This window comes from Morus notabilis, unplaced genomic scaffold, assembly GCF_000414095.1.
Source record: "Morus notabilis unplaced genomic scaffold, ASM41409v2 Scaffold21, whole genome shotgun sequence".
In the NCBI taxonomy this organism is placed as follows: domain Eukaryota; kingdom Viridiplantae; phylum Streptophyta; class Magnoliopsida; order Rosales; family Moraceae; genus Morus; species Morus notabilis.
In genome coordinates this window covers 38,113-65,000 of record NW_010363416.1, presented here as the reverse complement: position 1 = coordinate 65,000, position 26,888 = coordinate 38,113, and the positions used below count along the sequence as shown (strand labels likewise).

The following is a 26,888-nucleotide window of genomic DNA, read 5'->3' as shown; positions in this document are numbered from 1 at the left end:
GTGTTTGGTGTGCTATGAGTCTAGGTGGAAGAAAGGTAAGAAACCGTCCAATGGGAGAAAACGTGTGCTGGTGAAGGTGTTATGGTAATTCCAATCGAACTACGATCGAACTAAGGTGTTATGGTACATTCCGATCAAACTATGGTATAGCCGGAGCATGTTAAAAATTTAACTTGGCATCGTGATAAGAGGATCGACGATGGCATGCTATGACACCCCGCCAATTCTCCATAGTGAAAGGCATTTGATATAGAGAATCTTGAATTTAGTGCGAAAACTAGGAATGTCCACCTTACGTTGTCAACAAAGGTGTTATTGTACATTCCGATCGAACTATGGTACATCCGGAGCATGTTAAAAATTAACTTGGCATCATAATAAGAGGATCGATGATCTCATAGTATGACACCCCACTAATTCTCCATTGTGGAAAACATTTGATGCAGAGAATCCTGAATTTATTGCGAAAATAAGAATGTCCGCTTTGCGTTGTCGGCTGATGGAGTGAATCCGTATAGTAATTTTAGCAGCAAACACAATACTTAGCCCATCGTCCTTGTAAACTACAATCTTCCAGAGACTTGTGTATGAAGCGGAAGATTCTAAAGTTGTCCTTGTTGATTTCTAGACCGAATTAACTAGGAAATGACATTGATGTCTACTTAGCACCGTTGATTGATGAGTTGAGGCTATTGTAGGAAAGTGGGATGGAAGTTAACGATCATTTTCGTGATGATTCCTTCGTACTCAGAGCAATGTTGATGTAGACTATTAATGACTTTCCTGCATATGGAAACCTATCTGGGTACTCAGTTACCAATTCCGTAGGTTGCCCTATTTGCATAACAGAGGCACCTTCGATCCGATTGAAACACGGAAAGAAGACGGTGTACGGTGGCCATAGAAGATTCTTGCCTATGAATCATCATACCGCAAACAAAGAAAAGGTTTTAATGATAAAATAGAAGAAAGACCACCTCCAAGACCTTTGATAGGTAAACAAGTGTTTGAGATAGTCAATAACATAAAAGTTGTCTTCGGGAAGAAGAAAGGTACAAATAATGAGCCGGTGATCGAACCTTGGAATAAAAAGTTATTTTTCTTTGATCTTCCATATTGGAGTTCATTATTAATTCATCATTGCTTGGATGTCATGCACGTTGAGAAGAATGTTTGTGAGTCAATAGTTGGCACGCTACTTGGCATCCCTGGTAAAACTAAAGACGACCTCAATGCAAGGTTAGATCTCATGGAATTGAACATTAGAGGTGACTTGGCTCCTGAGAAAATAGGCTCCCGCACATATTTACCTCAGGCTAAGTACACATTAGAGAAGTATTTTTCATCATCATTCTTCGACATCATGATTCATTTAACAGTACATTTAGTCCGTGAAGTTAGGCTTTGCGGGCCAGTGTACTTGAGGTGGATGTACCCTTTCGAAAGGTACATGAAGATTCTAAAAGGTTACCTTAAGAATCAAAATAGGTTGGGGGGTTGCATCGTGGAAAATCACATAGCCGAAGAAGCTGTAAAATTTTGCTCAGAGTACTTGTCTAACGCGAAAGTAATTGGCATACCAAAGAAGGTAAACATGGAGCCAAATGGTAAATCTATCAATATTCCTTCCTCGGTTTCTCACGAAGCATGGGAACAAGCTTATCTCTACGTGCAATATAATGCTCGTGAGGTGGAGCCATACATACAAGTCTACAAAAAACAAATAAAGGCGGCAAACCTAAAAAGAGGGAGAAATGACAAGTGGTTGCAAGATGACTATAACTGGACATTTAGAGAGTGGATAATGACACATTTACTCCAAGGTTCGCACGTCGGGAAATGAAGGTGTGTCGGAAGACTTGTTTAAGCTAGTCGGAGGACCCTCGTCAATGGTAATGAAATATACATCATACTCAATAAATGGCTATAACTTCTACACTCGGGAGAGAGATGAGAAGCACCCGGTCTAAAATAGTGGTGTTAGTCTCCGTGCCGATGCTATGCATATTTCGTCTCCAAATACAAGAATCTCGTATATAGAATAGTGACCTACTAAGGTTTTGTGGAGTACATATGGGAACTTGAATATTGCGGATTGCGAGTGACACTTTTTGTGTAAGTGGGCCGACAATAATTATGTGAAAATCGATAGTGACGGCGCTACAGTGATTGACTTTTTGGCAACACAAGCAAAACAAGTTTTCTATACAACCGATTCCAATGATTTAGAGTTGTCCTTAGTTGTTCTCATGAAGTCAAGCCTTATTCGTGATGGAAAAGGGGATGAAGATGATTGTAACGACATTCCATCGGTGAGTAGAGGCTTAGCACCCATTGACGAGGTTGTCGTTTTTTATGACCGCTTAGATGTTGAATGGACATGGGTTGAAAATAATAGAAAAAGAAAAAATGATAAACTATATGTTGTTATAATTTATATGACATTTAATTAATATGTTGTTGTAATATTAAACATAAACTACATTTATTGATGTATTATTTAATATTTATAATTCATTTTTATTTAGAAATTTAATATTTTATTTTGCAATTATAATGGTTCTGTGAATTGTGACTAAAAAGCTGATAAAACATAGAATTAATAAGGGGACAACAAAAAAAGCTTGATTTTTTTATTTGGGAAGAACATATAACGATTTTTTTAGAAAACCGTCATTATAAATCTCAACATTAGACAACGGTTTTATAAAAAACCGTCGTCTAAAATGCGCGATGTTTATTATTGTTGAGATTAGATGACGGTTTATTAAGAAAACCGTCGTCTGATATAATTTTTAACGATGGAGAAAAACTGTCGTTATATGCCACAGACATTTAACGACTCGTGATTAGACGATGATTATTCTAACCATCGTCTAATCTTTTAACGACGATTATTAACGGTCGTTAAATATCAGATTTTTAATAGTGCCAAATCATTGTCTATATATTGAGAATCTTGGTATATACTTTCAGAAATATGGAGTGATGCCTATAAATGTTTATACATACATATATTTCTTCGTACTTATGCATTCATTATATAAGAAGATTCTGCCGTAGGGCATCCTAATGTAGGGCTCCATAAGACCAATTATATAGGAAGATTCTGTCCTAATGCAGGGCTCTCTATATATAAGACCCTTTATTGTAACCGTAAAACTTAAAACTAAATACTACATTTTATATGGCACCAGATAAAATAAAGATATCTTTGAAACCTTTATTGTTACATTTATTTTATGATAGTCTCATTTTAATGGCACAATTGAAATCTATAGGCTCCATAGTAGGATGTCCCCACAATAGAATTCCCCCATTGCAACGTACTTTGGTTTCACAAATTAATTGTTGAACCTTATGGGCATGTGCTTGCCAAATAAACCAAGAAAATTGTCCTTTACAAAAGGAAAAAAAGAAGTGAATAGAAATAATATATAAAAGTCTAGTTTTTCCGGCCATGGTTTGCACAGTATTCTTCTTAGTAACCCATCCCGGGATCCATACTAACCGAAAACGGTAATCAACCTTAGCACAATTACTATGATACCCCTCCCATTTTTGTTTTTCTTGTTTAATATGTTAATTCTTCAACACATGTTTTTTTTACATGTATAATTAAACTAACACCTTTCTTTTTCATTTAAAAAAAATAAAAAAATTGTTCTCCACAACAAAATCATCTTTTTTTTCAACAACACGTCTCTTGCTCTCTCTCTTTTCTATATATATATATAAACCTCTCTAGTCCCTCTCTCGTAGCTCTTAATAATATATCTCCCTTTTCTCTCTTTCTTCACTTTCTCAATTTTCCTTCAAAACAAGAGGAAAAAAAAAAGGAAAAATGGTGAAGTTCTCAAAGGAGCTAGAAGCTCAGCTAATACCGGAATGGAAAGATGCCTTTGTGAACTACTGGCAACTGAAGAAGCAAATAAAGAAGATTAAGCTTTCGAGAATTCCTAAACAACCTCATCATAATCATGATATTCCTCAAGACACCAATGTTGTCGGAGACTTTGGCCGTTCCATTTTCGACCCAGTTCGCTTCACCGCGAAGAAACTCTTCTCCGACAAGCTCTTCGATTCTGATCATCACAACAAAGCTGAGCTTATTCAGGTAACGAGTGACATATATTATATATATATATATATATATATAATTGAAACGTAATTATTAAAATTTGTCTATATATATGGTTTTTAAGTTAGAATAAATAGAACAAAAAAAGATTCCGAAATTTATGAAGCTTTTCTGGTACTTCCTCCTTTTCTGTTTCGGTCATGAGTTTCAGATTTTGTCTTTCTTTTTTCCTTTTGTTATTATTTTTTTGGTATAATTTTGCGTACAAAATATGTCCTGGCCTATCAGAAGAAAATAATTACCCCGTGACGTCATTTTCCGAGAAAATTTCTCCGGCTATTTCCGGTACTTCCCTTGTAAATGGGTTATAATCCCTTGTTTTTTTATTTTATTATTCTTTTTACGTACATAAGTCTCTTTCTCTACCTTGCACAGCTGACAGAAAAAGTCCCGGGGTGACACAGCCCTCCAAATTTTTTTAGGCTAATCACTGCCAATATATAGTTGATAATATATATATATATATACACACACACATATATATACAGGTCCAAAGTGGCTTTTTATGGTCGATCTTTCGGCACAATCATTTGTGCCGTGAATGTTTTGAACGCTAATTTAAATGTTTGCGTGGATCCCATTTATACGCATTTATTTCTGTCCTCCCACATAGGTTATATAACAGAAACATAATATATATGTGTGTGTGTGTGTGTGTGTGTATATATATATATATATATATTTGTTAAGAACAGTGGTTACGTTAGAAGTCATACTTCCTCATCTCCAACCCAATAAGCGTGGGTTTCGCGTGACAGGTTCTTAATTAATAAGCTACTGTAAATATAGTGTGTGTATATATATTTGATATTATAGCTTTTCACTAATATATATTTGTATAGATATGGTGTATGACGCCACAACGCAACTATAAATATGGAGTGTGAACAAATGTTGAACTAGTTTTGGCCATTATAGAAGCTTCAATAGAACCATAATATGTAGAGAAAGCCAAAGTTTTTAGAAAATAGGTCATATCTGAATAATGGACAGTTGGCGATTGTCACTAGGAAGACTTTTTTTTTTTCCTTTACACTTTCCTTATTTCTCGTCCTTTTTTATTTTTTGTTTTTTGTTTTATTCTTCTCTTTTGTTTGGATCAATTATCTCCATAACAGGAAAAGTAATTAAATAAAAAAATATTGCTAGCAGCTAGTAACACTGTCCTTGTTTTAGCTTTTGCACTTAATTTTTGAGTTTCTTATTCTCTCACGAAAGCCATATTGGAAAACGGTTGTAGGCGCACTTGAATCACGAAGTCATCGTGACAGGAAAAAGAAAAAAAAAAAACATTATACATCTAAACATATATATATATATATATTTAATAGAACCACAATGAAAATGACACTAGAAAACAAAGTGAAAAAGCAATACCATTAATATCAATATCATGATCAGTTTTGGCTATATTCTTTTGCTGCGCAGGTTAAGCGTAAAATCATGGAGAACGGTGAAGAAGAAGAGATTTATGAAACTGAGCTAGCTCAGTTATTCTCTGTAGAAGATGAGGTATAATATATAGCATTAATTTATAGACCCAAAAAACCCAAAAAAAAAAAAAAAAAAAAAAACAATACAAATTGTTTTGGCGTAAAAAAATTTACCACTAATAATTATTGAACTTTACGTGGATAAATTTAGTACGGTAAAATCGTAATAAAATTGAATTTAAATGGGTTGTTGGATTGATATATGCATATATAGGTCACGATTTTCTTTGAGAGATTGGATGAAGAGCTTAACAAGGTAAACCAATTTTATCGTACAAAAGAGGGAGAGTTTCTGGAGAGAGGGGAGATTTTGAACAAGCAACTTCAGATCTTGCTTGACCTTAAACAAATTCTCAAGGACCGAAGATGGAAGAATTCTCCATCAAAGCTCAACTCTTCTGCTAGTGTTCCTTCTTCATGGGCATCTTCTCCTCGGAGCTCTGATTACACCGGTGAGTGTTATTTATGTCTTTTCATTTTCCATTTTGTCGACTAATTAATTATTCATGACATATAAAAGTGAGAAATGTAATACGTTTATTTTATACGACAGTAACATTGAAAAGGAGTAACAATATGAAATGCAATTATTACCAATATTATTCTTTACCCTTTCAGTGTTTTTGTTATATAAAATAAATTAATATCATATTACGATCTAAGATAGCTAGTCCTTCTAAATACCAAAGCAATCCCATAGGCCATATATATGCTTTTATGAACAAGGGTAATAAAGTAAAACCCTTGGCAAGGATATTCTTTTTCTTTTATATGTACAAACTATCTGTCTCTGTTGCATATATATTTGATCTGCTCGTACGCAATTTATTGCATTCAAACCTATATTTAAGTGTATACAACTCCCCGGGAAAAATAAATAAATTATTTAACTAAAAAAATAAGAAAGAAACATGCTTGACTATTTTTTCTACGGAAGAAAGTCATCTCTTTAATTTTCACTACTTTTTTTTTTTTTGGTTTATTTGGGCTGATCTCAAATTATCTCAATTAATCAATCATGTCTTCTCTTGTACTGATTTTGAAAATTAAGGTCACATTTTTATTTATAACGATAATAATAATAACAATAATATTAACGATAATAATAACGATGATGATGACGATAATAATAACGATGATGATGATGATGAGGATAATGATAATGATAATGATAATGATAATGATAATGATAATAATAATAATAATAATAATAATAATAATAGTAATAATAGTAATAGTAATAATAATGATAATAATGATGATGATATATAATAATAATAACGATAATAATAATGATAATAACGATAATAATAATAATAATTATTATTATTATTATTATTATTATTATTATAATAATTATAATAATAATAATAATAATAATAATAATAGTAATAATAATAAGGTCATATTTTGATACTAATGGGTCGTGCGTAGACGAACTTCCCAGAACGGGAAAGAATTTAATCTTTTAATTTATTCCCATAAAATCATGGATGAGTTTTACAAGCAAGCCAAAAATGTGAGATTGCTCACTACTTTTTTTATATCAATTTTGCTTGCAAAATTTATTTTGTCTATGTATGATCTGAAAAGTGGCTCAATTTCAAAAACTTAGTTGGGGGTATAGAGATGGTTTTTTGCACTAATTAATAATCTAGATTGCTCATAAGAGTGTTTTGTCAGCGTTTTAGGTTAAATGGATAAACATAATAATGCTTACTAGATTTTGAGTAATCTAACCATAGCTAACTACGCGTAAAAGATTATTTTGCTTTTTTCGTATATGCCACTTTGGCTTTCAACATTATAAATGTCTAACTATTAGTCACTTTTTGTCACACTTTTGAGAAATACAAATTTGCCACGAATTCAAATCTTAGAGGATTTGTACTCTATTATTGTTTCATGGGAAATTTCTTCTTGTTTAAGAAAGTGATGGAACAAAATCTAGCTACCAGAGCTTGACTATACCTCGTTACCATCTTCTTTTTTTTTTTTTTTTTTTTTTCCTTTTTGTAATAAACAAGTGGAAGTTATTTTAGTAGTAAGATTTTTTACATGTATTAATTTGTATGTTAATTAACTGCATTGAAATTGTACTGCCAAAAACCTTTACTAACAATAATTCTAAATTCCAAAATTGAAATGTTAATTCCGTAGAGAGCGCAAATGATGATGAGTTGAACAAGGAGACTCCAATGGAGAGTTCTGAGACAGACGAGGCAATTGCGGCACTGGAAAGAAATGGATTGAATGTCTTAAACGCAGAATTGAGAACAAAAAGTAAGAAAGGGAAGCCTAAAATGGCTATGAGAATAGACATTCCGGCAACAACGCCAACTCGAACAATCTCAGCGGTCACTTCGGCGCTTTGGGAAGATTTGGTTAACAATCCCAGAAAGGAAGGCCATGGAGAGTACATTAACAGGAAGAAGATCCAGTGTGCTGAGAAAATGATTAGAGGAGCTTTCGTTGAGCTCTATAGAGGCCTTGGTTTGCTCAAGAATTACAGGTAATATATTTGTTATAATATGCACACTAAATTATCCCTACCTAATGTTTGATCAAGTGTAATTTTAAACTTAAACCTTAAGATTATCTTATGTAATTCAGGAACAAGAAAAAAAAAATAAAGTTTGAAACCCAAAAAAAAAAAAAAAAAAAAAAAAAAAAAAAAAAAAAAGGTTTGAATGGTTATTGATTGGTAGTTGAATATTGCACAGTTAAACCATGAGCTGCATATCTATCCAAATAATGTTGTGCTTCTAATAAATGAGAAAGTTGGTGATTATAAGCTCTTCTTTTCTTTTCTTTTTTCCTTTTCTAAGAGGAAATATATATCCCCAACAGTATTTAATGTGACGTTGTACTCCAGGATTATATATAAATAAAATTGTAGGAGAAATTTATTCGAAAAATAGAAAATAATTCTTTGTATCTTTCTTGTGTGCATTAAATGCTATTTAGTGTCCCGGCAACTTCATATATGTCAAATTCCAAGCGTTTGTTCAACGGAAAAAGTAAGACTACGGCAAGCATTTATGGAAGCATACATCATGGCCTAAATCATTAGATCTTGTTTAAGAAATAATGTACACTCAAATACATATACATAAATAACTAATAGCTCTCCAGTCTCCACTGAAATTCCTTAGATCAGTCTCTTTTGTTCTCTTTTCAAAATGAAAACATGGGTTTTGGATTTTACTAAAAAACAAGCGCTTTTCAACACAACTTTTCAAAAGCAATATCTGAAAATGCCCCTGAAAACGCTTTCGGTTTAAGGGGAGAAAAGCCGCATTAGTACAACTTGATCTGGCTGCTGAAAATGTGGCCATTGTATTTTAAGACATTGAAAACAATGAACTTAATTTAATTAGTGTTTGGAACCAATAGAAAAATTGAACCTTATAATTTGTTCCATCATCACTTTCGGATCAAAGAAATTAATTAACGTCTAAAGCTGACCATTTTGTGTTCTACAAATTGGCCTTTTCTATATTAGTTTTCTCTAAATCAATACATTACTATTCTAATCAAATTTTCATTTGTTATTGTTTGCAGCTCACTGAATATGGTCGCTTTTGTAAAGATTCTTAAGAAATTTGACAAGGTAATTAATTAAGTTGGTCATTAATACTTTATCAGCCTTATTTTTCTAATCAAAACATACCCATGCATTATAATGTGTATACATACATACATACATACATACATACACACACGCACACATATATACATATATACACATATTATAACATATGTTTTTTTTTTTTTTTTTTTAATGAAGAGCAAAGATCTTATATGTGGCGTTTTCTGCTACATCTATATTAGTTTTGTCTTTAGGCAGAAATCCAGGTCATACGCAAATATGAACTTGTATTCAAATTCAAGCTTTTGAGCTACAAAACAAAAAGGGTCTACAGGTTTTCCAGTGGGACTAATTGCATTAGTTAAGTGCCTGGATCCCTGAAATAACTTTGTCTTCCAAGTATGGAGTCACATGAAGAGTGTGAAACTCTAACAAACTTTTTTTTTTTTTTTTTTTTTTTTTGCTGTCCGCAAATAGAATATAATTACAATTATAACTAATGTGCTACACTTATTACGTCATTGTAGATCAATATTGGGCACATAGGATTATTAATGGAACCCCAAAAATTTCCTAAATTGGCGGGTTTATTTCGATGATCTATTCTCGTGTCATGAATTAATTTGTCCATAATTTCTATTAACTATATCCATATTTACAAATGGAAAGATCTAGAAAAAATTTTGCCTCATAATTATTTCTACCCTCAATTTGGCTTGCATAGTAATAATATTATTGCAATGTTACAAACAAAAGCTCTAAAATTCACGTATGTCAAGATTTTAAAGAGAAAATTGTTGAATTTTCTTTAGAGTATAACAATTTGGATTTTTTATTCATTACTCTTCATAAATACCCTTTTGACTAATTAATTATTTGACTAAAAAGATATTAATCAAGAAATTAAAAAAAATATATGTATGTACTAGCAGGTATCAAACCAACAGGCTTCAGCAAATTATCTCAAAGCGGTCAAGAGATCATATTTCATTAGTTCCGATAAGGTATGATGTTGTTTTACTTACACTTGCATTATAATTTAATTTAACGCAGATTTGGAGAATGGGTTTAATGGTTTTCTAATGGGGGATTATATGTGTTATTTGGTTGTTTTTGACAAGGTTGTTAGACTAATGGACGAAGTGGAGTCCATATTCATAAAGCACTTTGCCAATAACGACAGGAAAAAGGCCATGAAGTTTTTGAGGCCCCAACAGCAAAAAGATTCTCACATGGTCACTTTCTTTGTTGGTAAAACTCTCTCTCTTCCTCACCAAAGTTAAATCACCCTTTTTTTTTCTCCTTAAATCATAGTATAGCAAAGTCACAATTTCAAAAAAAAAAAAAAAAAAAAAACGACAGCTACGAAAGAGTTCACACTTTCACTATAATATAGTTTTTTACTGAAAAAATCCCAGATTTGTTTTAAGACCACCACTTTGAATTGTAATAATGCAGACATGATTAGTGTTGTGACCAAGATAAAAGCTTAAAAGCACCCCATTAAGTGACTAATGCTAGAAACCTGCTGGCCACTAATTTGGACAGTGGGAAATTGCTCTCAAAAAAGCTGTTGATTTTGGCAAACAACAAGAAATTAGTGTTGGGCCACTTCAAACAGTGAGGCCTTTTTTTTTTTGGCTTTCTATATAATTTTTTTTGGTTAAGTCTTTTAATAAAGTTGCTTTTTTCCTTGTTTTGGTTATTTTTGGTGCAGGTTTGTTCACGGGTTGTTTTGTGTCATTGTTTAGTGTATACGCAATATTGGCTCATCTGTCCGGCATTTTTTCCCCCACCACAGAAACTGCTTACATGGATACCGTCTACCCTGTTTTCAGGTGCTTGTTTAAGTGTTATTACTAAAAATTGTAACAGAAAACCCAATATGGATACATAATCTAACTAAATAAGCAAAATAAATAAATAAATAAATAAATACACATAGGGAATAATACATAGTATAATGTATGTGGGTATGTTTTGTATGTATCCCTGTTAGAGTATGTTAGAGCGCGGTGGGTTTGTGGTCACACGTTTGAGTGTTGAGTTACCCCTTAAAGTGTATGAGATGTAATCTTAGCGCTTGATGTAAAGTGCTTGGGACTATACCAACACGTACCCTTACCGTTAGCACATTCAATCGGATTAGGGTGATGCATCCGGGGGTTGGGCCTATTTCTACGGCCTTGGGCGAGCATTCCTATCAGCGTGTATGGAGGGCCCTCAAGGGGTATGCCAATATTGGTTGCCCCCTCCACAGACCTTTTCTCTTTAGCAATATATATATATATATATATATATATATATATATATATATATATGAGAATCCAGATTGATTCTAATCAGCATAACTAAAGAGCTAATAGTGCTATCATTTACGTATTCCTGGATACATAGCATTGCATTCAAAACTGAAGATTACCAATAAAACTCTTCAGTTTGTCATCTGGCATATTGTACATGGAAATCAATAAAATGAAACTCTAATAAAAAGCGTTCTCAATACAGATTTACCTCAAATCTTAAGAATCTTAAGATGACACATATTTCATTTGATAAAAGGGGTTTGAATATTGTGCAGCGTGTTTGCATTGCTAAGCTTGCACTTATTCATGTATGGATGCAACCTTTTCATGTGGAAGAACACAAGGATCAACTACAACTTCATATTTGAATTCGCGCCTAGTACCGCGCTTAAGTACCGGGACGCCTTCCTGATATGCACAACCTTCATGACTTTAGTTGTTGGGGCAATGGTGGTCCACCTGATCTTGAGGGCCAGTGGCTTTTCCCCAAGCCAAGTTGACACCATTCCTGGGATTCTTCTTTTGGTTAGTCTTGTTATTTTCACAATCAATGTTACTAAATTTGTAAAACAGGACTACCAACTCAAAAGCTCCTTATGTAGATAGTAGTAAATAAATTAAACTAACTTTGAATTGCACTTCTTCAGGTTTTTATCGCCCTGCTCATTTGTCCATTTGACATCTTCTATCGCCCAACTCGATATTGCTTCATCCGCATAATTCGGAACATAATTTTTTCTCCATTTTACAAGGTATGTTTAGTAGGATACTGTTTTATTATCTAAGGTACCATTAAAATTGTGTCTTTGTTCTTGTACTTCTTTAATGGTTTGTGATGCATTTTTGTGCAGGTTTTGATGGTGGACTTTTTCATGGCTGACCAGCTTACTAGTCAGGTACTAACTCGGAAGCAACTTTTTGTATAAGTATTAACTATCAACAACGTCATGAGTTTATGTTTAATTTTTGGTGTTTATTTGAACAACCTAATTGTCTTTTTTGTTTGTAGATTCCTCTGCTAAGACACATGGAAACAACAGCCTGCTACTTCCTTGCTGGAAGTTTAAAAAAACATCAATTTGAAACCTGCAAATCAGGGAGGTTGTTCAATGAGCTTGTTTATGTCATATCATTTTTGCCATACTATTGGCGTGCTATGCAGGTAAGTCCCGTCAAATGCCGCAGATCATGAACTTTTAAAGTCATTTTCACTTTGCCTTATAAAACTTTCAATTATCCTAAACTTAGCCCCCCCTTTATTAAAAATTTAGTTAAAAAAATTGACAATTATCCTAACCTTAGCCCCCCTTTATTTAAAATTTAGTTAAAAAAATGACAGGAAAAGAGAGGGGATTAGTCTCAATTAACCTCTTTTATAAAAATTTATGTTGAAACCAAACAGGAAAATACCACACGACCGCACTTTTTCACCTACTTTTTCTATCCGTTTTTAACATAAATTCTAACATATGGGTTTAAGTGAGACTAATTCATAATCAGAAGACAAAGTGAGTTTTTAAAGTTCAAATTAACAGAGTGACAATGACCCTAAAATTGAGGAGCATGATTAAAATAATCCCAATTGAAAATTACTCAAATTGTAGTGAGCATCTGAGCAATTCTTATGGCTTTAGAAAACTTGTATATCCAAATGTGACAAGAATTTGGAAACCAATAAGATATTTTTCAGTACCACTTCCAAAGTGAACATTTTCTTTCTTATAATCCAGTTAACATTTTTTTTTTCCTGTTTTCAAATGTGACTGAAGTGTGCAAGACGATGGTTTGACGAATCTGATCCGAACCATTTGGCTAATATGGGGAAGTATGTATCGGCCATGGTGGCAGCCGGTGCAAGGATAACATACTCGAGCCGGGGTCACCATAACCACTTATGGTTTTCAATAGTCTTGGTCACTTCTGTGGTGGCTACAGTCTATCAGCTGTACTGGGATTTTGTCAAGGACTGGGGTCTTCTCAATCCAAAGTCTAAAAACCCCTGGCTTAGAGATGATTTAATTCTCAAGAATAATAGCATCTACTATATGTCCATGGTAAATTTTCTAATTAATCTTTGCACTAGAACCTTGGAGCAGTTGGAAATGGTCTTATTCGCCTCATAAAAGCTATATTACTTGGGCGAAAAAGAAAATCTGATATGGATGGTGAAAGTGAATTGTAGGCCTTGAATGTTGTTCTAAGAGTGGCTTGGGTGGAAACGGTGATGAACTTCCGTCATGTTGGCGCCGTTGAATCGCGGTTGCTAGATTTTCTCTTAGCTTCGTTGGAGGTCATCCGCCGCGGCCATTGGAATTTTTACCGGTAATTTTCTATCTCACATCTTCAAGGCTTGCAATATGAATTTGAAGACAATAAAATCATGTAAACAGAAGATTTCCTTCATTGAAAGAAAATTTTCCATATTTGAACAGGATAGAGAATGAACATCTGAACAATGTGGGCAAGTACAGAGCTGTGAAGACTGTTCCTTTACCATTCAGAGAGACAGATTCTGATGGCTGAGATTGATTTCCTGCATTGTATGCGTAAAATATCCCGAAAAAGCCGGTTTAAGGGCGGACCGAAACCAGAGGGGGATTCCACATTTTCTGGTAATATTTGAGTGTGATCCCGCCACTGCTTCATGTTATCTCAGAATATTTATGTCTAAGGCGCCAAGTGTTAATGATCAAGAAAGTGCCTGCTCAATAACACCCTCCCTTTTGTACATCTTGGCATTCTTAACAATGGATTTGCTGCTAATGAATAACGTATTGTATTATATATTTATGAAAAGCCTCGTCTTTTCTCAAACTCTTTTTCTTTTCTTTGTGTGTCAACTTCTTCACGTTTTGGAAGCCAGAAAATTAATGTTTTTGTGCAATAGTAGAAATGGTCTTCTAATTCATTAAAGAAAAGAAAAAAGAAATCTTGCAACAACATTCTGGAATGATACTTTTTACACATTTACATTTTAGCAGAAACATATGCATCTGCTAAAATTGTATTTATAATGAAACTCTGCCACCAAGTTTTCAACCAACTCTTTACACGAAAATCAATCTTACTTCCGTTAACCGCACCGTCTTCCCAAAGACTCTGCGATCTTCTTCGAAAGACAGTAAGCGGTTGATTGGATTGTGATCATTGGATTGACACCAACAGCACTTGGAAGAACACTAGCATCACAAACAAATAGTCCTTCTGCTTCCCAACTCTCTCCATTCTCATCAACAGCACCTTCCTTTTCATTTACCCCCATCCTGCAGCTTCCGAGCTGGTGAGCTGAACCATAGTTTGTCCAGCACTCCGACATCTCCATCGCCCCTCCAACGGCGTAAACCGAGTCCAAAAACTCATCCAATTCATTCTTATTTATCCCCTTGCACTTGATCCTCTGTCCATCACTCCTGTGAGTCCCAACTTCAACTGCTCCAGCCGCTACTAGTATCCTCAAGGCTTGTCTAAGCCCTGCCGTCATGTTCTCTTTGTCTGTATCATCTAATTCAAAGCTCACCCTTCCTTCCTTCTTGACCTCTCCAGAGCCACGGTCGCGTATAATCGTGATCAAATGTGCGGTTCTTGAGTACTTCATCATCCTGTTTTTCATGTCAAGGCCAGATGTCCAAGGAACAAGCGCTGCGTAGGATGCAGGGCCTAATGCAGGCGTTTCTATGATGGCCATCACTCTGGAATCCTCTGAAACCACCTTGTGAACCGACGTGATTATCCCTCCCTCATAGCATTTCCCTTTGAAATCAGAATTCGATTCGGGGAAGTACCCCCACGACATTAGCACGGGATGAAGATGAAGATTCCTTCCAATATTTTTATTCTTCAATCCACTTGAAATCATCAAAGGAGGAGTGTAAAGCGCACCACAGGCTGAAATTGTCACTTTGGCCTCAATTTGCAGCCTCCTTTGAACACCATTTCCCCCACTTTTCGCAATCACCCCCAAGCACTTTTTCTTTCTTTTGGCCCCATTTGAATTCTTCTCCAACACAAATCTCTCAGCTTTGCAACCACTCAATATAACGGCACCATTTTCAACAGCATCCACAAGCCATGTCAAGTCAGTCCCTTTCTTGTCACCGCTTCTACAACCGAAACCGCAAGAGCCGCAGTAGTGATTCTCGGATGAATTTCTCGGAACAAAGTCAACCTCAAGGCCAAGATTCTCACACCCTTTTCTCAAAACTTGATTCTGAAACCCCTCCTCTTGACACTTCTCAGTAACACCAAGCCTCTCAAACACAATGTCCATAGCCGAATCATACTCCGAGCTCCCAAACAGAGAAATCCTGTTCTCCTCTGCCCATTCATTGAGAACAGACTTTGGAGTCCTTATTGAAGCTGACCAATTCACCACTGAGCCTCCCCCAACCGCCGTGCCCGCCATGATCGCCATTTTCCCACAAAGACTAGCAAAAGTCCCTCCATTTTCATACAACTCATCACTAGAAGGACCTTCTGAGGAGGAGTAATCTGAGGGAGTGAAATAGTTTCCCTTCTCAAGTACAATGACCCTTTGGCCTGAGGAGGGCCGCCCGCCACGCCTCCACCGCAGCCAGAACCAACGATCACGACGTCGCATTTGATCTTGTAGAGGTTCTGTTCAGTGTCTTCTGTGACGTTTAGGCCTTTCAGATGTAAAGAATGCAGAAGTGTTGAGTCTGTTTTGTATATGGTTTCTATTATTCCTTTCTCTAGAGGCCTTTCTTTGGGGGTTTTGGGAAGGATTTCTTCACTCTTTATGTTGTATCCAATGGCTTCATATGTTTGGTTTTCTCCATTTTCATCGAGCTGCATGTTGCATCAAAAAATTAAGATTTGAGAAATGAAATTCAGAAAACTTTAATCTAGATTACGTTCATAAAACAATAAAACAAATTTTTAAGTTAATACTAATTATTAATTCTACTTTGTGACCCATTGGGTGCTAAAGTTGTAATGTGCCACCATCTGATCAGTAGTCAATGACTAAATAATAAAATTGTTTTTTTTTTCTTTAAAGTGGGTTTTCAAAAATTTTGGTTTCTAGAGGGTAATTTAGTAAAGTCAATCAAGAATTAATCTCAATTCTGACCCTAAAGAATACTAAGGAAGAAATAATCTCAATTCTGACCCTAAAGAATACTAAGGAAGAAATAATCTCAATTCTGACCCTAAAGAATACTAAGGAAGAAATAATCTCAATTCTGACCCTAAAGAATACTAAGGATCCGTTTCCTTCATATATTCAAACTCAAATCATTGATTCTATTTCATATATTCAAACTCAAATCATTGATTCTGCTATAGTGTTCTCACAAAAAATTTAAATTTCGAACGTCAGAATCAAGAAGCATGATTGAGTATACCTTTCAAAACAATCCTAAGTATTCTTTTGGGTCCAGATTAGAGGTCAAAATTGAGATCAATTCTTGATTAATTTTATTTAATTATCCTCATTAAAAGTGTCATTTGCACCTCACATGTAAATTCCATCCATTTTTTATGGTTTTATAGCGGATATAAAGTTCAGAGACCATTAGTATAACACTTAAGAGTTTAAGGGGCAAAGTGAAACAACGAATATTTCTCAAGAATCAAAATTGAAATTAATTATTTTTATTTTGATGTGATTTTGATCAGATCCAATCGACATCACAAGTATAAGGCCTATTATAGAAGGATCCTTAAGTAATTAGAAAAAGGTAGGAGGTGAATGAAATTGTGATTCTTATAACTAAACGATTTGCCAAATATTCAACATGGTAACTGTTGTGGGGGAAAATATGGAGGACGCGTGGAAGAATGACAATATGACACGTGACCTTAACTTCTCCTCGCGTAGCAACAACCCTCGACGTCTGGGACTCCCTTCCATTCCGTTGCAAAGGGCCCAAGTAAGAAGTCCAACTTAGGGTGTCGATTTCATCTAGCGTCGACAGATCGTACCGTCGACCTTACAACATAAAAATCCATCGTCATAAAATCGACCGCCAAGAAGGACAACTGGGCTAAACAACACTGGCGATGAGGGGAATGCTCCTTGGGGGAAAGCCTGACATGGCAAGTTGTGTACAGTAACGGGGGATGTCTGCAATGCAGGCATTAATTGCAAACCCTTGAACCGCCCCACAAGGGACAGAAAAGGGTTACAGGTACGCACAGAGCCGTAATAGGAGACTAAATTGGCTGAGTGAAGAGTCCTCCAAGTGATTAGTGGGCTACGTATGGGCTTAAAAATGAAGAGCACTTGAGTGCTTCTGCCTACAAAGGAAACCCATCCAGCAAAGCGAAGGAAGCTCCTATATAAAAGAGGCAAAGCCCCATATAGAAAGGGGGTTCACGTCCAAAAAAAAAAAGAGAAAAAAGAACAAGAGAGCGATTGATGTAAATTGTAATCACCTCAAAAGGAATATACAACCACAGTGGATGTAGCTCTGATTTTACAGAGTGAACCACTATAAAATCTCTTGTGTTCCTTTACTTTAAAGCATTATTCTTCCAAATTGCTCATCCCTCTAAAAACATCAAACACCTTCGGCACAAAACTCTTACATATAACATATATTAAAGCGGGTAATCCGACGGGAAACCTAGAGGTAACCCAGCCTGTTTTTGTTGACGAAAATTCACCGTCAACGGTAACCATCATGGTTTTTTTGTTTAAAAAAAAAAAGAAAAACTCATGTTTGTTTTTTATGCTAATCAATGTGTATAATGGCTGATTGCCATGTTTAAAATATATATATATATATATATATATATATATTATGAGTACTCAATACATTAAAAGCTAACACTTAAAATATTTTTTTTCAATCAAATTAATGGCCTATTTACAATGTATACTCAAACTATGATTCTTAATTTTGATGTTTGAAATTCAAATTTTTTCGTGAGAAGAAAACATTATAGCATAATCAATGATTTGAGTTTGAATATAAGGTAATCTTGACAAATATTTTTTACTCTTAATTCATAACATTTTTAATCAAATAATTACATTAATAAAAAGATATTTATCAAAAATAAGGATAAATGTCTAAATTCGTGCACCATCAATGGTAAATTCTCTAATTTTTCTTGAGTTGTTTATATGAAATAAATGGGCCCTAAAATGTTCACGAAAGAATGGGTAAGAACCTACCCATACAAAAATTTAAAACACCCCCAATTACAACAACAACAAAAAAGGAGAAAAAATCAACTATAGCATTTCTAAGGACAAACTATATTCATTTCATCTTAAAAATTAAGAAATCATGCGGAAGCCCCATAAGCTTTAATGCGCTTGTCTTTTCCATTTTTTTTTTTTTTTCTTCTTTTACTTTTTTGGTTGGTTGCGTAAACATTAATGATCAGCTCCTTAATTCATTTGTGTGATGTGTATGAATTCAAGCCCATAAGTTTGCGCATGGACACATGACCACATTTGGCCACCAAAGTAAGATGGACCATACGCCTAAATCTAATGCATTTAATCATATCCCCGAACCCAATAATTAGAGGATGATGGTAACTTAATGAAAATGTTTCATCTACTCATTTACATCATCTCTAGAATATAGTTTCATTTATCCCAAAGAAAAAAAAAAAAAAAACGGAATATATATAAGAATAAGATTCCCAATTATTTATTAAATCAAATAGGTCTACACCATCCAACAGTTGGATATTTCAGGACAATTAAAAAAAAACGTTATTTATCAACTAAATTACCATAGATGTGACAGCACTGTACAAAATTACTATATAATAGAATGGCACGTAGTTTAATATATATATATATATATATATTTGCTGCAAAAATGTAAGTTTAAGGTTCTGATTTTCTCAATAGATTCTTTGATTTTTTTTTTTTTTTTTTTGTGGGCTCATCTTTTGAATGTTACTTGAGATCATATATAGTGAATTGGAATACCATAGGAAGATATTTGAAAACGATTTCCAAAAGTTACATCTAACTGCCCCAATGCAACTTGTTTTCATTTAATTGTACCCCTGCCTACTTCTTTGACTGAAATATGTTAGAATATCGAGCAGTCTACTGAAGAAAAGAAAACAAATAAGTTTCAATATGTAATATTAATAAATTTAAAAAAAAAAAAAGGGTTAATATTATGCCCTAAAAACAATACTTAAGCATGGTTGCACTTCGGGATAGCGTAGCGGTAATTTTATATTTAATTTCATTTTAAAATGTAGTCTAAATTCCAATTCCTAAATTAAAAAACAAAAATAGTACTTAATTATTATTTATTAAAAACAGTTAAGTATTTCTTTTTCTTTTCTTTTTTTTTTTTGCTGGAAAAAAAAATTTCTTGACAATCTAAAAGTATCCTTTCATGATCATGAAGTAAGACTTTATAAGAAGTAAGAGACATAGGCAAAAGGGAAAAGCGAAAAGAAGAAAAAGAGGTAATTAAAGGAATTTTTTTTTTTTTTCAAAACTTTAAAGTAGCAGATGAGGAGAGTTAATACAAGCGTTAAAAGGGAATTTAAGAGGAAAATAAGGAATCCTTACACAATGAGAGATAGAGGAAATGGAATGAATTATTGCTATGACATTCCGACTATTTTTGTTGCCTTTATCAGTTATCATAAAGAGCACTTCACCACCATAAAAATCAATTCCTTTGTAATGGATGAGAAATGAGCTAAACAATAATTGGCGTTCTTAACTTCCTACCTAAGTTTTTCTCCGTTAGGTTATAATTGATAAGAGATATTTTTAAGAATATTCCATCAAAATATATGTATTATTTACATATGGACTAGTTTTTAATAGTTACGTTTCCATTAGTGGTTACCATTAAATATATAAATTTGATAGCGTGGTATGATAAGAATCTAATTTCATTAAATTTTTGGTCAAATATCTAATTTATTACAACCGTTGAATTAATATTTTACAGCTAAAATAACAATACATATGGATGAATATTCGAGTAACCATTAAAACTATATATATATATAAAGAGATCCAATCTAAAAAAAATGACAAACTACAAGTTTAATTTCTCTTTAGCAAAACTTACAAGTTTATGTTATTTTCTCCCTTAGATTACGTAACCCTAATATGGGAATTGAGAGGGAGAAAACTACAAAAGTCAAGTAACTTTCTTATATAATAAGTTGTTATACAGTTGGGGAATTTCCTCATTTTCCTTATTTTATAGATCATCCAAGCAAATTTTTTTTTCTTTTAGCAAAAAAGTATATATGCACGTTTTACGTCATCAAGAAAAGGATCAGAAGAAGTACTAATTAAAAAGAGCAAATTAAGTCCCTCCGAATTAAGCTTAGCTTGTAAATGAACTTCTATAACGACAAGTAACATAACGAACTAGCATTTCTTTATCCATGCAATATAACAACTAATTGGTTTTTTTTTTTTTCTATTTAAAAGTTGAGAATTTTATGTTTCTTGATCACAAATGATTGTAATGTAATATAATAATTTAGAACTATGGTTTACCTATAGATATATAGTATTTTTTTCGATTTATAAAAACATAGAAGGAAAAGGAAATAAGTAAGAGAGAGAGAGAGAGAGAGAGAGAGTATTTAGTACCCGGGAGAAGAAAGTGTGGAGGCAAACGACTTTGATGTAAAGAAATGCAAGCCTAATGGGAGTCAAAAACTTGTGTCTTAACCACTTTTGAAGCACTTTTTCTCTCTTCTCCAACGGCATGCGTGAGAAATTGTGAATGAAAGTCCATTTCTCACAAAAACAAAGAGGCCCACAAAGCAGAAGAGTCCCAAGCCGAGTGGAAAGCAACAATAAGAGCAATTTCACTATTAAGAATCCTTCTATTATGGCCCTCCTCACTATAAACTCTGCCACCTGTCCTCCTCATCAGCATCATCATCATCATCATATCAATTGCCTTGCTAAAATTTTAAACTATATATTTTTTCCCTTAATGAATTGATTAATTAATAAAAAATAAACTCATCAAAATGTCTATGTACAGGGAATTAACCTAGATAGGAAATTCCAATTTTTCCACTTAACTAGTTTATCTGGTTGGGTGACTCATATCTGAATTCTGACAATTTTTCCACATTGTAAATATTAAAAAAAAAACAGCAACATTTGATAAGATAGACGACCAAATAAAAATGTGCCTGACACCATAATCTATATCCGATGAACACAATTTTAAACCGTTAAGTTCTCAATAAATTTGATTAAAGTAGCATACTTTAATTAATTATGCTGTAAGTTTGACTATTGAAACTGCGTCATTTTTTTTTTCTCCTTTTTCACATCCTACAGAAAATTCCCCCGTATTCAGTAAAGATGTGAATGATTACTGATCAAATAATTTGAGAGAGAGAGAGAGAGAGAGAGAGAGAGAGAGAGAGAGAGTAATTGTTTGTGTAATTATACCTCATGAGGGATGGGATTTTGAGAAGCAGAAGAAGAGTAGAAGGACTGCACAGCCTTAGAAGGAGGGTCTTCTTTCCCTTCCAGAGAATTCAAGGGCAAAGGAGGTATGAAAGCCTCACAGATGCTTGCAAGTGACTCCATCTCTGCTGCAGAAAAACCATGGCTCCATTTCTCCTGCTTTCTCTCTCCTCCTAATCCTATTCTCCTTTCCCTCAACAATGGATGACACTCCCTTCTCATCTCTGTCTTTCTCTCTCTAAAAATGAATAGTAATTATTATAAATAACAATGATAATATAATGTGATTTCTTGTGGATTATGCAATAGGCTTTTGAATTGGGACACAGTTATATAGGAGTCATGAGGAAGTAACAGAGAAGTTTCCTTTTTAAGTATATATATATATATATATATATATATATATATTGTTTTAACACTGCAGTAATCAATGATCACAACAAAAAGACATGAATAACCTCTGCAACACTATTTAAGTTCATTTATTCTAGTACTATTGATCTTTCCACTTCTCATTTTCTGTTACTTAGCTATAGCTACCTAGCTAGAAGGTGACTTTATTCAATTTCAACTCCTTTTTATCTTCATGATTTATCCATATCCATATGGCCGTGAAGGAATTTAATTTTAGGTCCTTTCTACGTTGCATCGATACGGTGGGGTTAGAAAAACTAGTTGAAGAGACAGGAGCATGATTGAATTAAGGAAGTTTTTTTTGTAGGATTGATGAGTGAGTATTTTATTTGCAAATAAAGTATTTTGAGTTTGTGTATTTACTTCAAGTATTTTTATTAATTTAATGTATTTTTATTTTGTTTTTGTAAGTGAAGTTAAAATGGAATTAAATGAGCAAAAATTTGACTTTGGAACATACTTTAATATTTAGGGCATGACTCTCTTATTTGAAGTCCAAATAAAGTTATCTTAGTGGCTTTGAAAAGATAAGAGAAAGAGTTACAACTTTCATGAAAACACTAAAGACTAATTCAGCCATATAAAAGGTGAAAATCCTTCTCAAAATTAGACACCTGCTGTAGAGGAAAATCATCCGCTGCAATGGATTTCCTGCCCGAGAGCAGGAAAACTACACACCCGCTGTAACGGGAAATTCATCTGCTACAGTGGGTTAGCCTGTGCCATTAGGGTTTTTCAAAAATCCTAAACGGCACTGCAGCGGAAAAATGATTCGCTGCAACGTTTCCACGCATGTTGCAGTCATTTTAAGGCCTCTTTTGTACTGATTTTGAGGACGTATAAAAAGGAAATGTGTTGAGAATCAGAGGGGCTCTTTGGAGACCCAAAACCCTAAAGAAGAGAATACAAGGATTCAATGGCTTGCTTGAAGATCCGAAGGAAGATTGAAAATTGCGGAGCTTGATTGATGTCTAGTTTTTCATTCTCTCTCTTCTCCTATTTTAACTTTGAGTTTGTGTTATTCTCTGCGATTTGTGATTGATTATGGATTTTGTTTTTGGTTTGTTTATGCATTTTGATTTCAGATTCTTGTTGTCTTGTTCTAACTAAACTCTTAGAGTTAGGGACTTAATGTAGTTTTAACGTTGTTATGCTTTGAATATTCAAAGTGCTTGTTATTGTGATTTTCACTTCAATTCATTTGTGTTTTTCTATGTTAATTGTTCTAATTATTTTTTCATGATTTAGAGATATAGTTATAGATGTGTGAATTTAGGCTAGAAGAGTTACTTTCACTTGTTGGGATTTGGGAAACATAACCTAAAGTTAATTGAGTTCGGAGGTCAATTAATTCGGGTAGTCAAAGATGCTTGATTCGGTTAGGTTAATAGGGATATTGCTTAATTAGTTTTACATACTATTTTACTCGGCACTCAGGAGAGGGAGTGAAATTATTTTCGATAACCTAGATTAATGAGTGAAATAAATTGACGAGCCTAAGAATTGGATATCAACATAGCTTAGTAGAAAGAGATGAAAACCCCTAGCCATTTTATTATATCAGAGTTTCCTTCAATCTTCATCTCCAAATTGCACTTTTATTATTTAGTTATTTCTTTTAGTTATTATTTTTATTACTTTGCTTTGTTCGTTACTTATTCCAGTCGTTTAAATAATCTTAGAGCTGATCAACTTCAGTAATTAACGAAAATTAAACACATTTCTCGTGGGATCGAAACTCTTATTCATATTTTATTATTTGAGGCGACTTGTGCACTTGCGAACATAAATTCGCACATCAAGTATCAAAAAAATGAACTACTGATATTTTTTTATTTTTCATTCATTAAGTCTGTTTAAAAAATATTTATTTTACATTATTTTTAATATGATATAATTTTAACTTAATTAAATAGTTAAAAAGTGGTAATGTCGGTAAAAAAAAAAAAAAAAAAAACCTTACCGAAACAAGTCCCTTGAATTAATAAGGTGAAATAAGTAAATAAATATAGAATTTTAAGGAAGCAAAATATGAATTATATAAAATTTTGTATACCAAATTAAAAAAAAAAAATTTAGGTGAGGCGGCCGCACACTCTTAGCCATAAGTGGTTCTACAACTCATATAGTCTATTAAGTAACCCAATGACATTGCTTATGAAAGAAGAAATAAATGGTTTTTTTTCTGCTTTTTCTTTTCTCTATCTTTTAAATTTGTGAAGTAAAAATAGAAAAAGGGCAGTTTCGTTTGGTCACGATTTCATAACAAGTCATTACCAAATGCGTACGTGCCACATGTACAAGCCACGATCAGATTGCCATTTGCCCCAGCCGACAGGGAATTAAATATTTTACTAACCAATATAACCAGTTTCTTGATTTCCCATCTGATATTTGCATATTCATAATCAGTCATAATGCCAGCTCTACATCTTATGCACTTCTTTTTCGGTCCAAATGGTAGATAAGGAGTTTTGCCTTCTTGGGACACAATCAAAGAAAAGAAAACTCTAGTAAGTACTGCTAAATTAGGGAAAATAAGAAAAATACTACTTAAAGTATATAAGTCTAGATTTTTACTCATTACTCTTTATAAATTTTTTTTTAATCACATAATTATATTAATCAAAAGAATTTTAATCAAAAGAATTTTAATCTTTTTTTTTAATCACATAATTATATTAATCAAAAGAATTTTAATCAAAAGTATAAGATAAAAGTCTAAACTCATGCATTATAACGAAATATTCAACAATTTTCTTGCTAAAAATTACGATGGGCTTGGTCGCGGTGGTATGGCCTAATTGGCCTAGCTAGAAATGTATAAAATTTTGGCAAAAACTAGTTGATAGAGTGTAACACCTCGAGAAATTAAATAAGATTAATTATGATAATTGAGATTTATTAGTGTGCATAATCTTGTTTAATTAATTAGTTGTGTTCATTAAATGTTTTTAATATGTAAGTTTAAATGTTTTTAATATGTAAGTTTAAATGTTTCTAAGCAATTTAAATATTTTCAGTCTTTATATTTTCACCCTAGAAATGTGTTGAGACACATTTTCTGATCTACTTTCTTAAATATCCTTAATGTTTATCTTTTTACTTTTTCTTTTCTCCTTTTTCTTTCTTTTTTTCCTTCCTTTTCCCGTGACCTCTTTCTCTCTCTCTGTCGTTTTTCCCTCTCGCTCTCCCTCTCTCTTATTTCTCTCATTCTCTCCCGTGGCTCTCTCTCTCTCACTCTCCTCAAAATTTGTGAAAACTTTCAAATCTTGAACCAAAGAGGAGCTTTAATAAGTTTTTAACGTCAAGGGAAGGATTTTGGGTAAGATTTCTGAAAAACTTCTCTTGAATCTCAAATTTTTTCGTTAGAAAAACCTATTTTTACTTTAAATTGGACTTTGATGGATTTTGGGTAAAATCACGATGAAAATTGGGGAAAATTGTTCTTTGGGCTTGATTTAGTAATTAGAACTTGAATTTGGTAGTTTTCCCTTGAAATATCTCAGATTGGAACTTAGATTTGCAGGTTTTGATCATATTTTCTTCGGATCGGCCATGTCGGCCATCCTGTGCAGCTCCCACCGGTCGGCCGGTTTCCTCTCCACCGGCCGACCAGTGGAGAATAACTTCTCTGTCACCGGTCGATTGGTGTACACATGATTTGAACCGGATTTGCCTTAAAATGTTGTTTTGACCCTGATTTTCAAAGAGAACCTAAATTAGCTTCATTTGGGAATCTAAAGTAGGTGGATTAGCATCCTTAATCCATGTTTTGATATCAAAATCCTTGGAATGATGATTTGAAACATGAAATGATTTATGAACTTGGAATTAGATTAAGGCACACTAATAGGAAATCAAAGTGCACAATTGGGATTGATTTGCTTTAGGAATGAGAATTGAATCTTAAAGCGTTGTTTTGTTTCAATGCTAGTTGAAGAATCGGATTGAAGGCTTTGAGGAAGTGGAAGCCGGGATAGCGCAATGCTAGTAACAAGTTTGGCACTTGAGAGGTGGATTTCTTGTCCTTTTTTTTTTATAGCCTGTTTTAAAGAGTTTTGGCCTTATAAATGTTTTAAAGAGAATGACAAGTTTATGAAAGAAAAGCATTTTAACACAATAGCTTGATTTTAGCTATTGGAATCATAATGAACTATTTCAGAGTTTTAATGAATAATTTCTTAAGATCAGATATCTTGCGAACTGCTAAGCCTGTTGATGGCCTAGATAGGATATGCATCGAGTATCCTCAGGGGCAGAACCCGGAACCCAGACCGGGCCACTATGGTGGTGTTAAGGCTTGTGCTTGTGGTTGTGTAAGTAATTTATCATAGTATAAATTACTTGATGATGCTTGTAATATGGAATTTATAGTTTATACTTCCTTTCAGAAAACGAGATGTTAGGTTCTGGTTGTTGTGTTGGAACTGAATATCTTTATTTACTTACTCATTCACTATTTACTTGTTTATAAAGTTTATTTCAAAATATATCCTACTATGCCTTCTGCTCACCTTTTTCTTCTATTTCT

At 33.6% G+C, this 26,888-nt stretch overlaps 2 protein-coding genes across 2 annotated transcripts; one reads left to right on the top strand and one right to left on the bottom strand.

The window, feature by feature from the left end:
• Positions 1-3,785: 3,785 nt before the first annotated feature.
• LOC21394948 (phosphate transporter PHO1) lies at positions 3,786-14,283 on the top strand. The gene is made up of 15 exons (XM_024169608.1): positions 3,786-4,117; positions 5,570-5,653; positions 5,849-6,086; positions 7,795-8,146; positions 9,199-9,247; positions 10,159-10,230; positions 10,348-10,477; positions 10,944-11,064; positions 11,808-12,057; positions 12,180-12,284; positions 12,384-12,428; positions 12,542-12,694; positions 13,302-13,586; positions 13,715-13,854; positions 13,965-14,283. Exons 1-15 carry the CDS (start codon positions 3,845-3,847, stop codon positions 14,053-14,055), a joined length of 2,388 nt encoding a protein of 795 aa, XP_024025376.1. The 5' UTR covers positions 3,786-3,844; the 3' UTR covers positions 14,056-14,283.
• Positions 14,284-14,376: 93 nt separating this feature from the next.
• LOC21394947 (long-chain-alcohol oxidase FAO1) lies at positions 14,377-22,274 on the bottom strand. Its single transcript, XM_024169605.1, is given in 4 exon segments — positions 14,377-16,077; positions 16,080-16,338; positions 21,101-21,373; positions 21,923-22,274. Coding segments are annotated over 4 exon segments (2,244 nt in total). The 5' UTR covers positions 22,163-22,274; the 3' UTR covers positions 14,377-14,605.
• Positions 22,275-26,888: the final 4,614 nt, after the last annotated feature.

Bases quoted from the DNA above. Each gene is read 5' to 3' on its own strand.
- LOC21394948 (XM_024169608.1), top strand. From the start codon at position 3,845: ATGGTGAAGTTCTCAAAGGAGCTAGAAGCTCAGCTAATACCGGAATGG. The intron at 4,118-5,569 runs GTAACGAGTGAC...TTTGCTGCGCAG, and splicing joins ACAAAGCTGAGCTTATTCAG to GTTAAGCGTAAAATCATGGA. The intron at 6,087-7,794 runs GTGAGTGTTATT...TTAATTCCGTAG, and splicing joins TCGGAGCTCTGATTACACCG to AGAGCGCAAATGATGATGAG.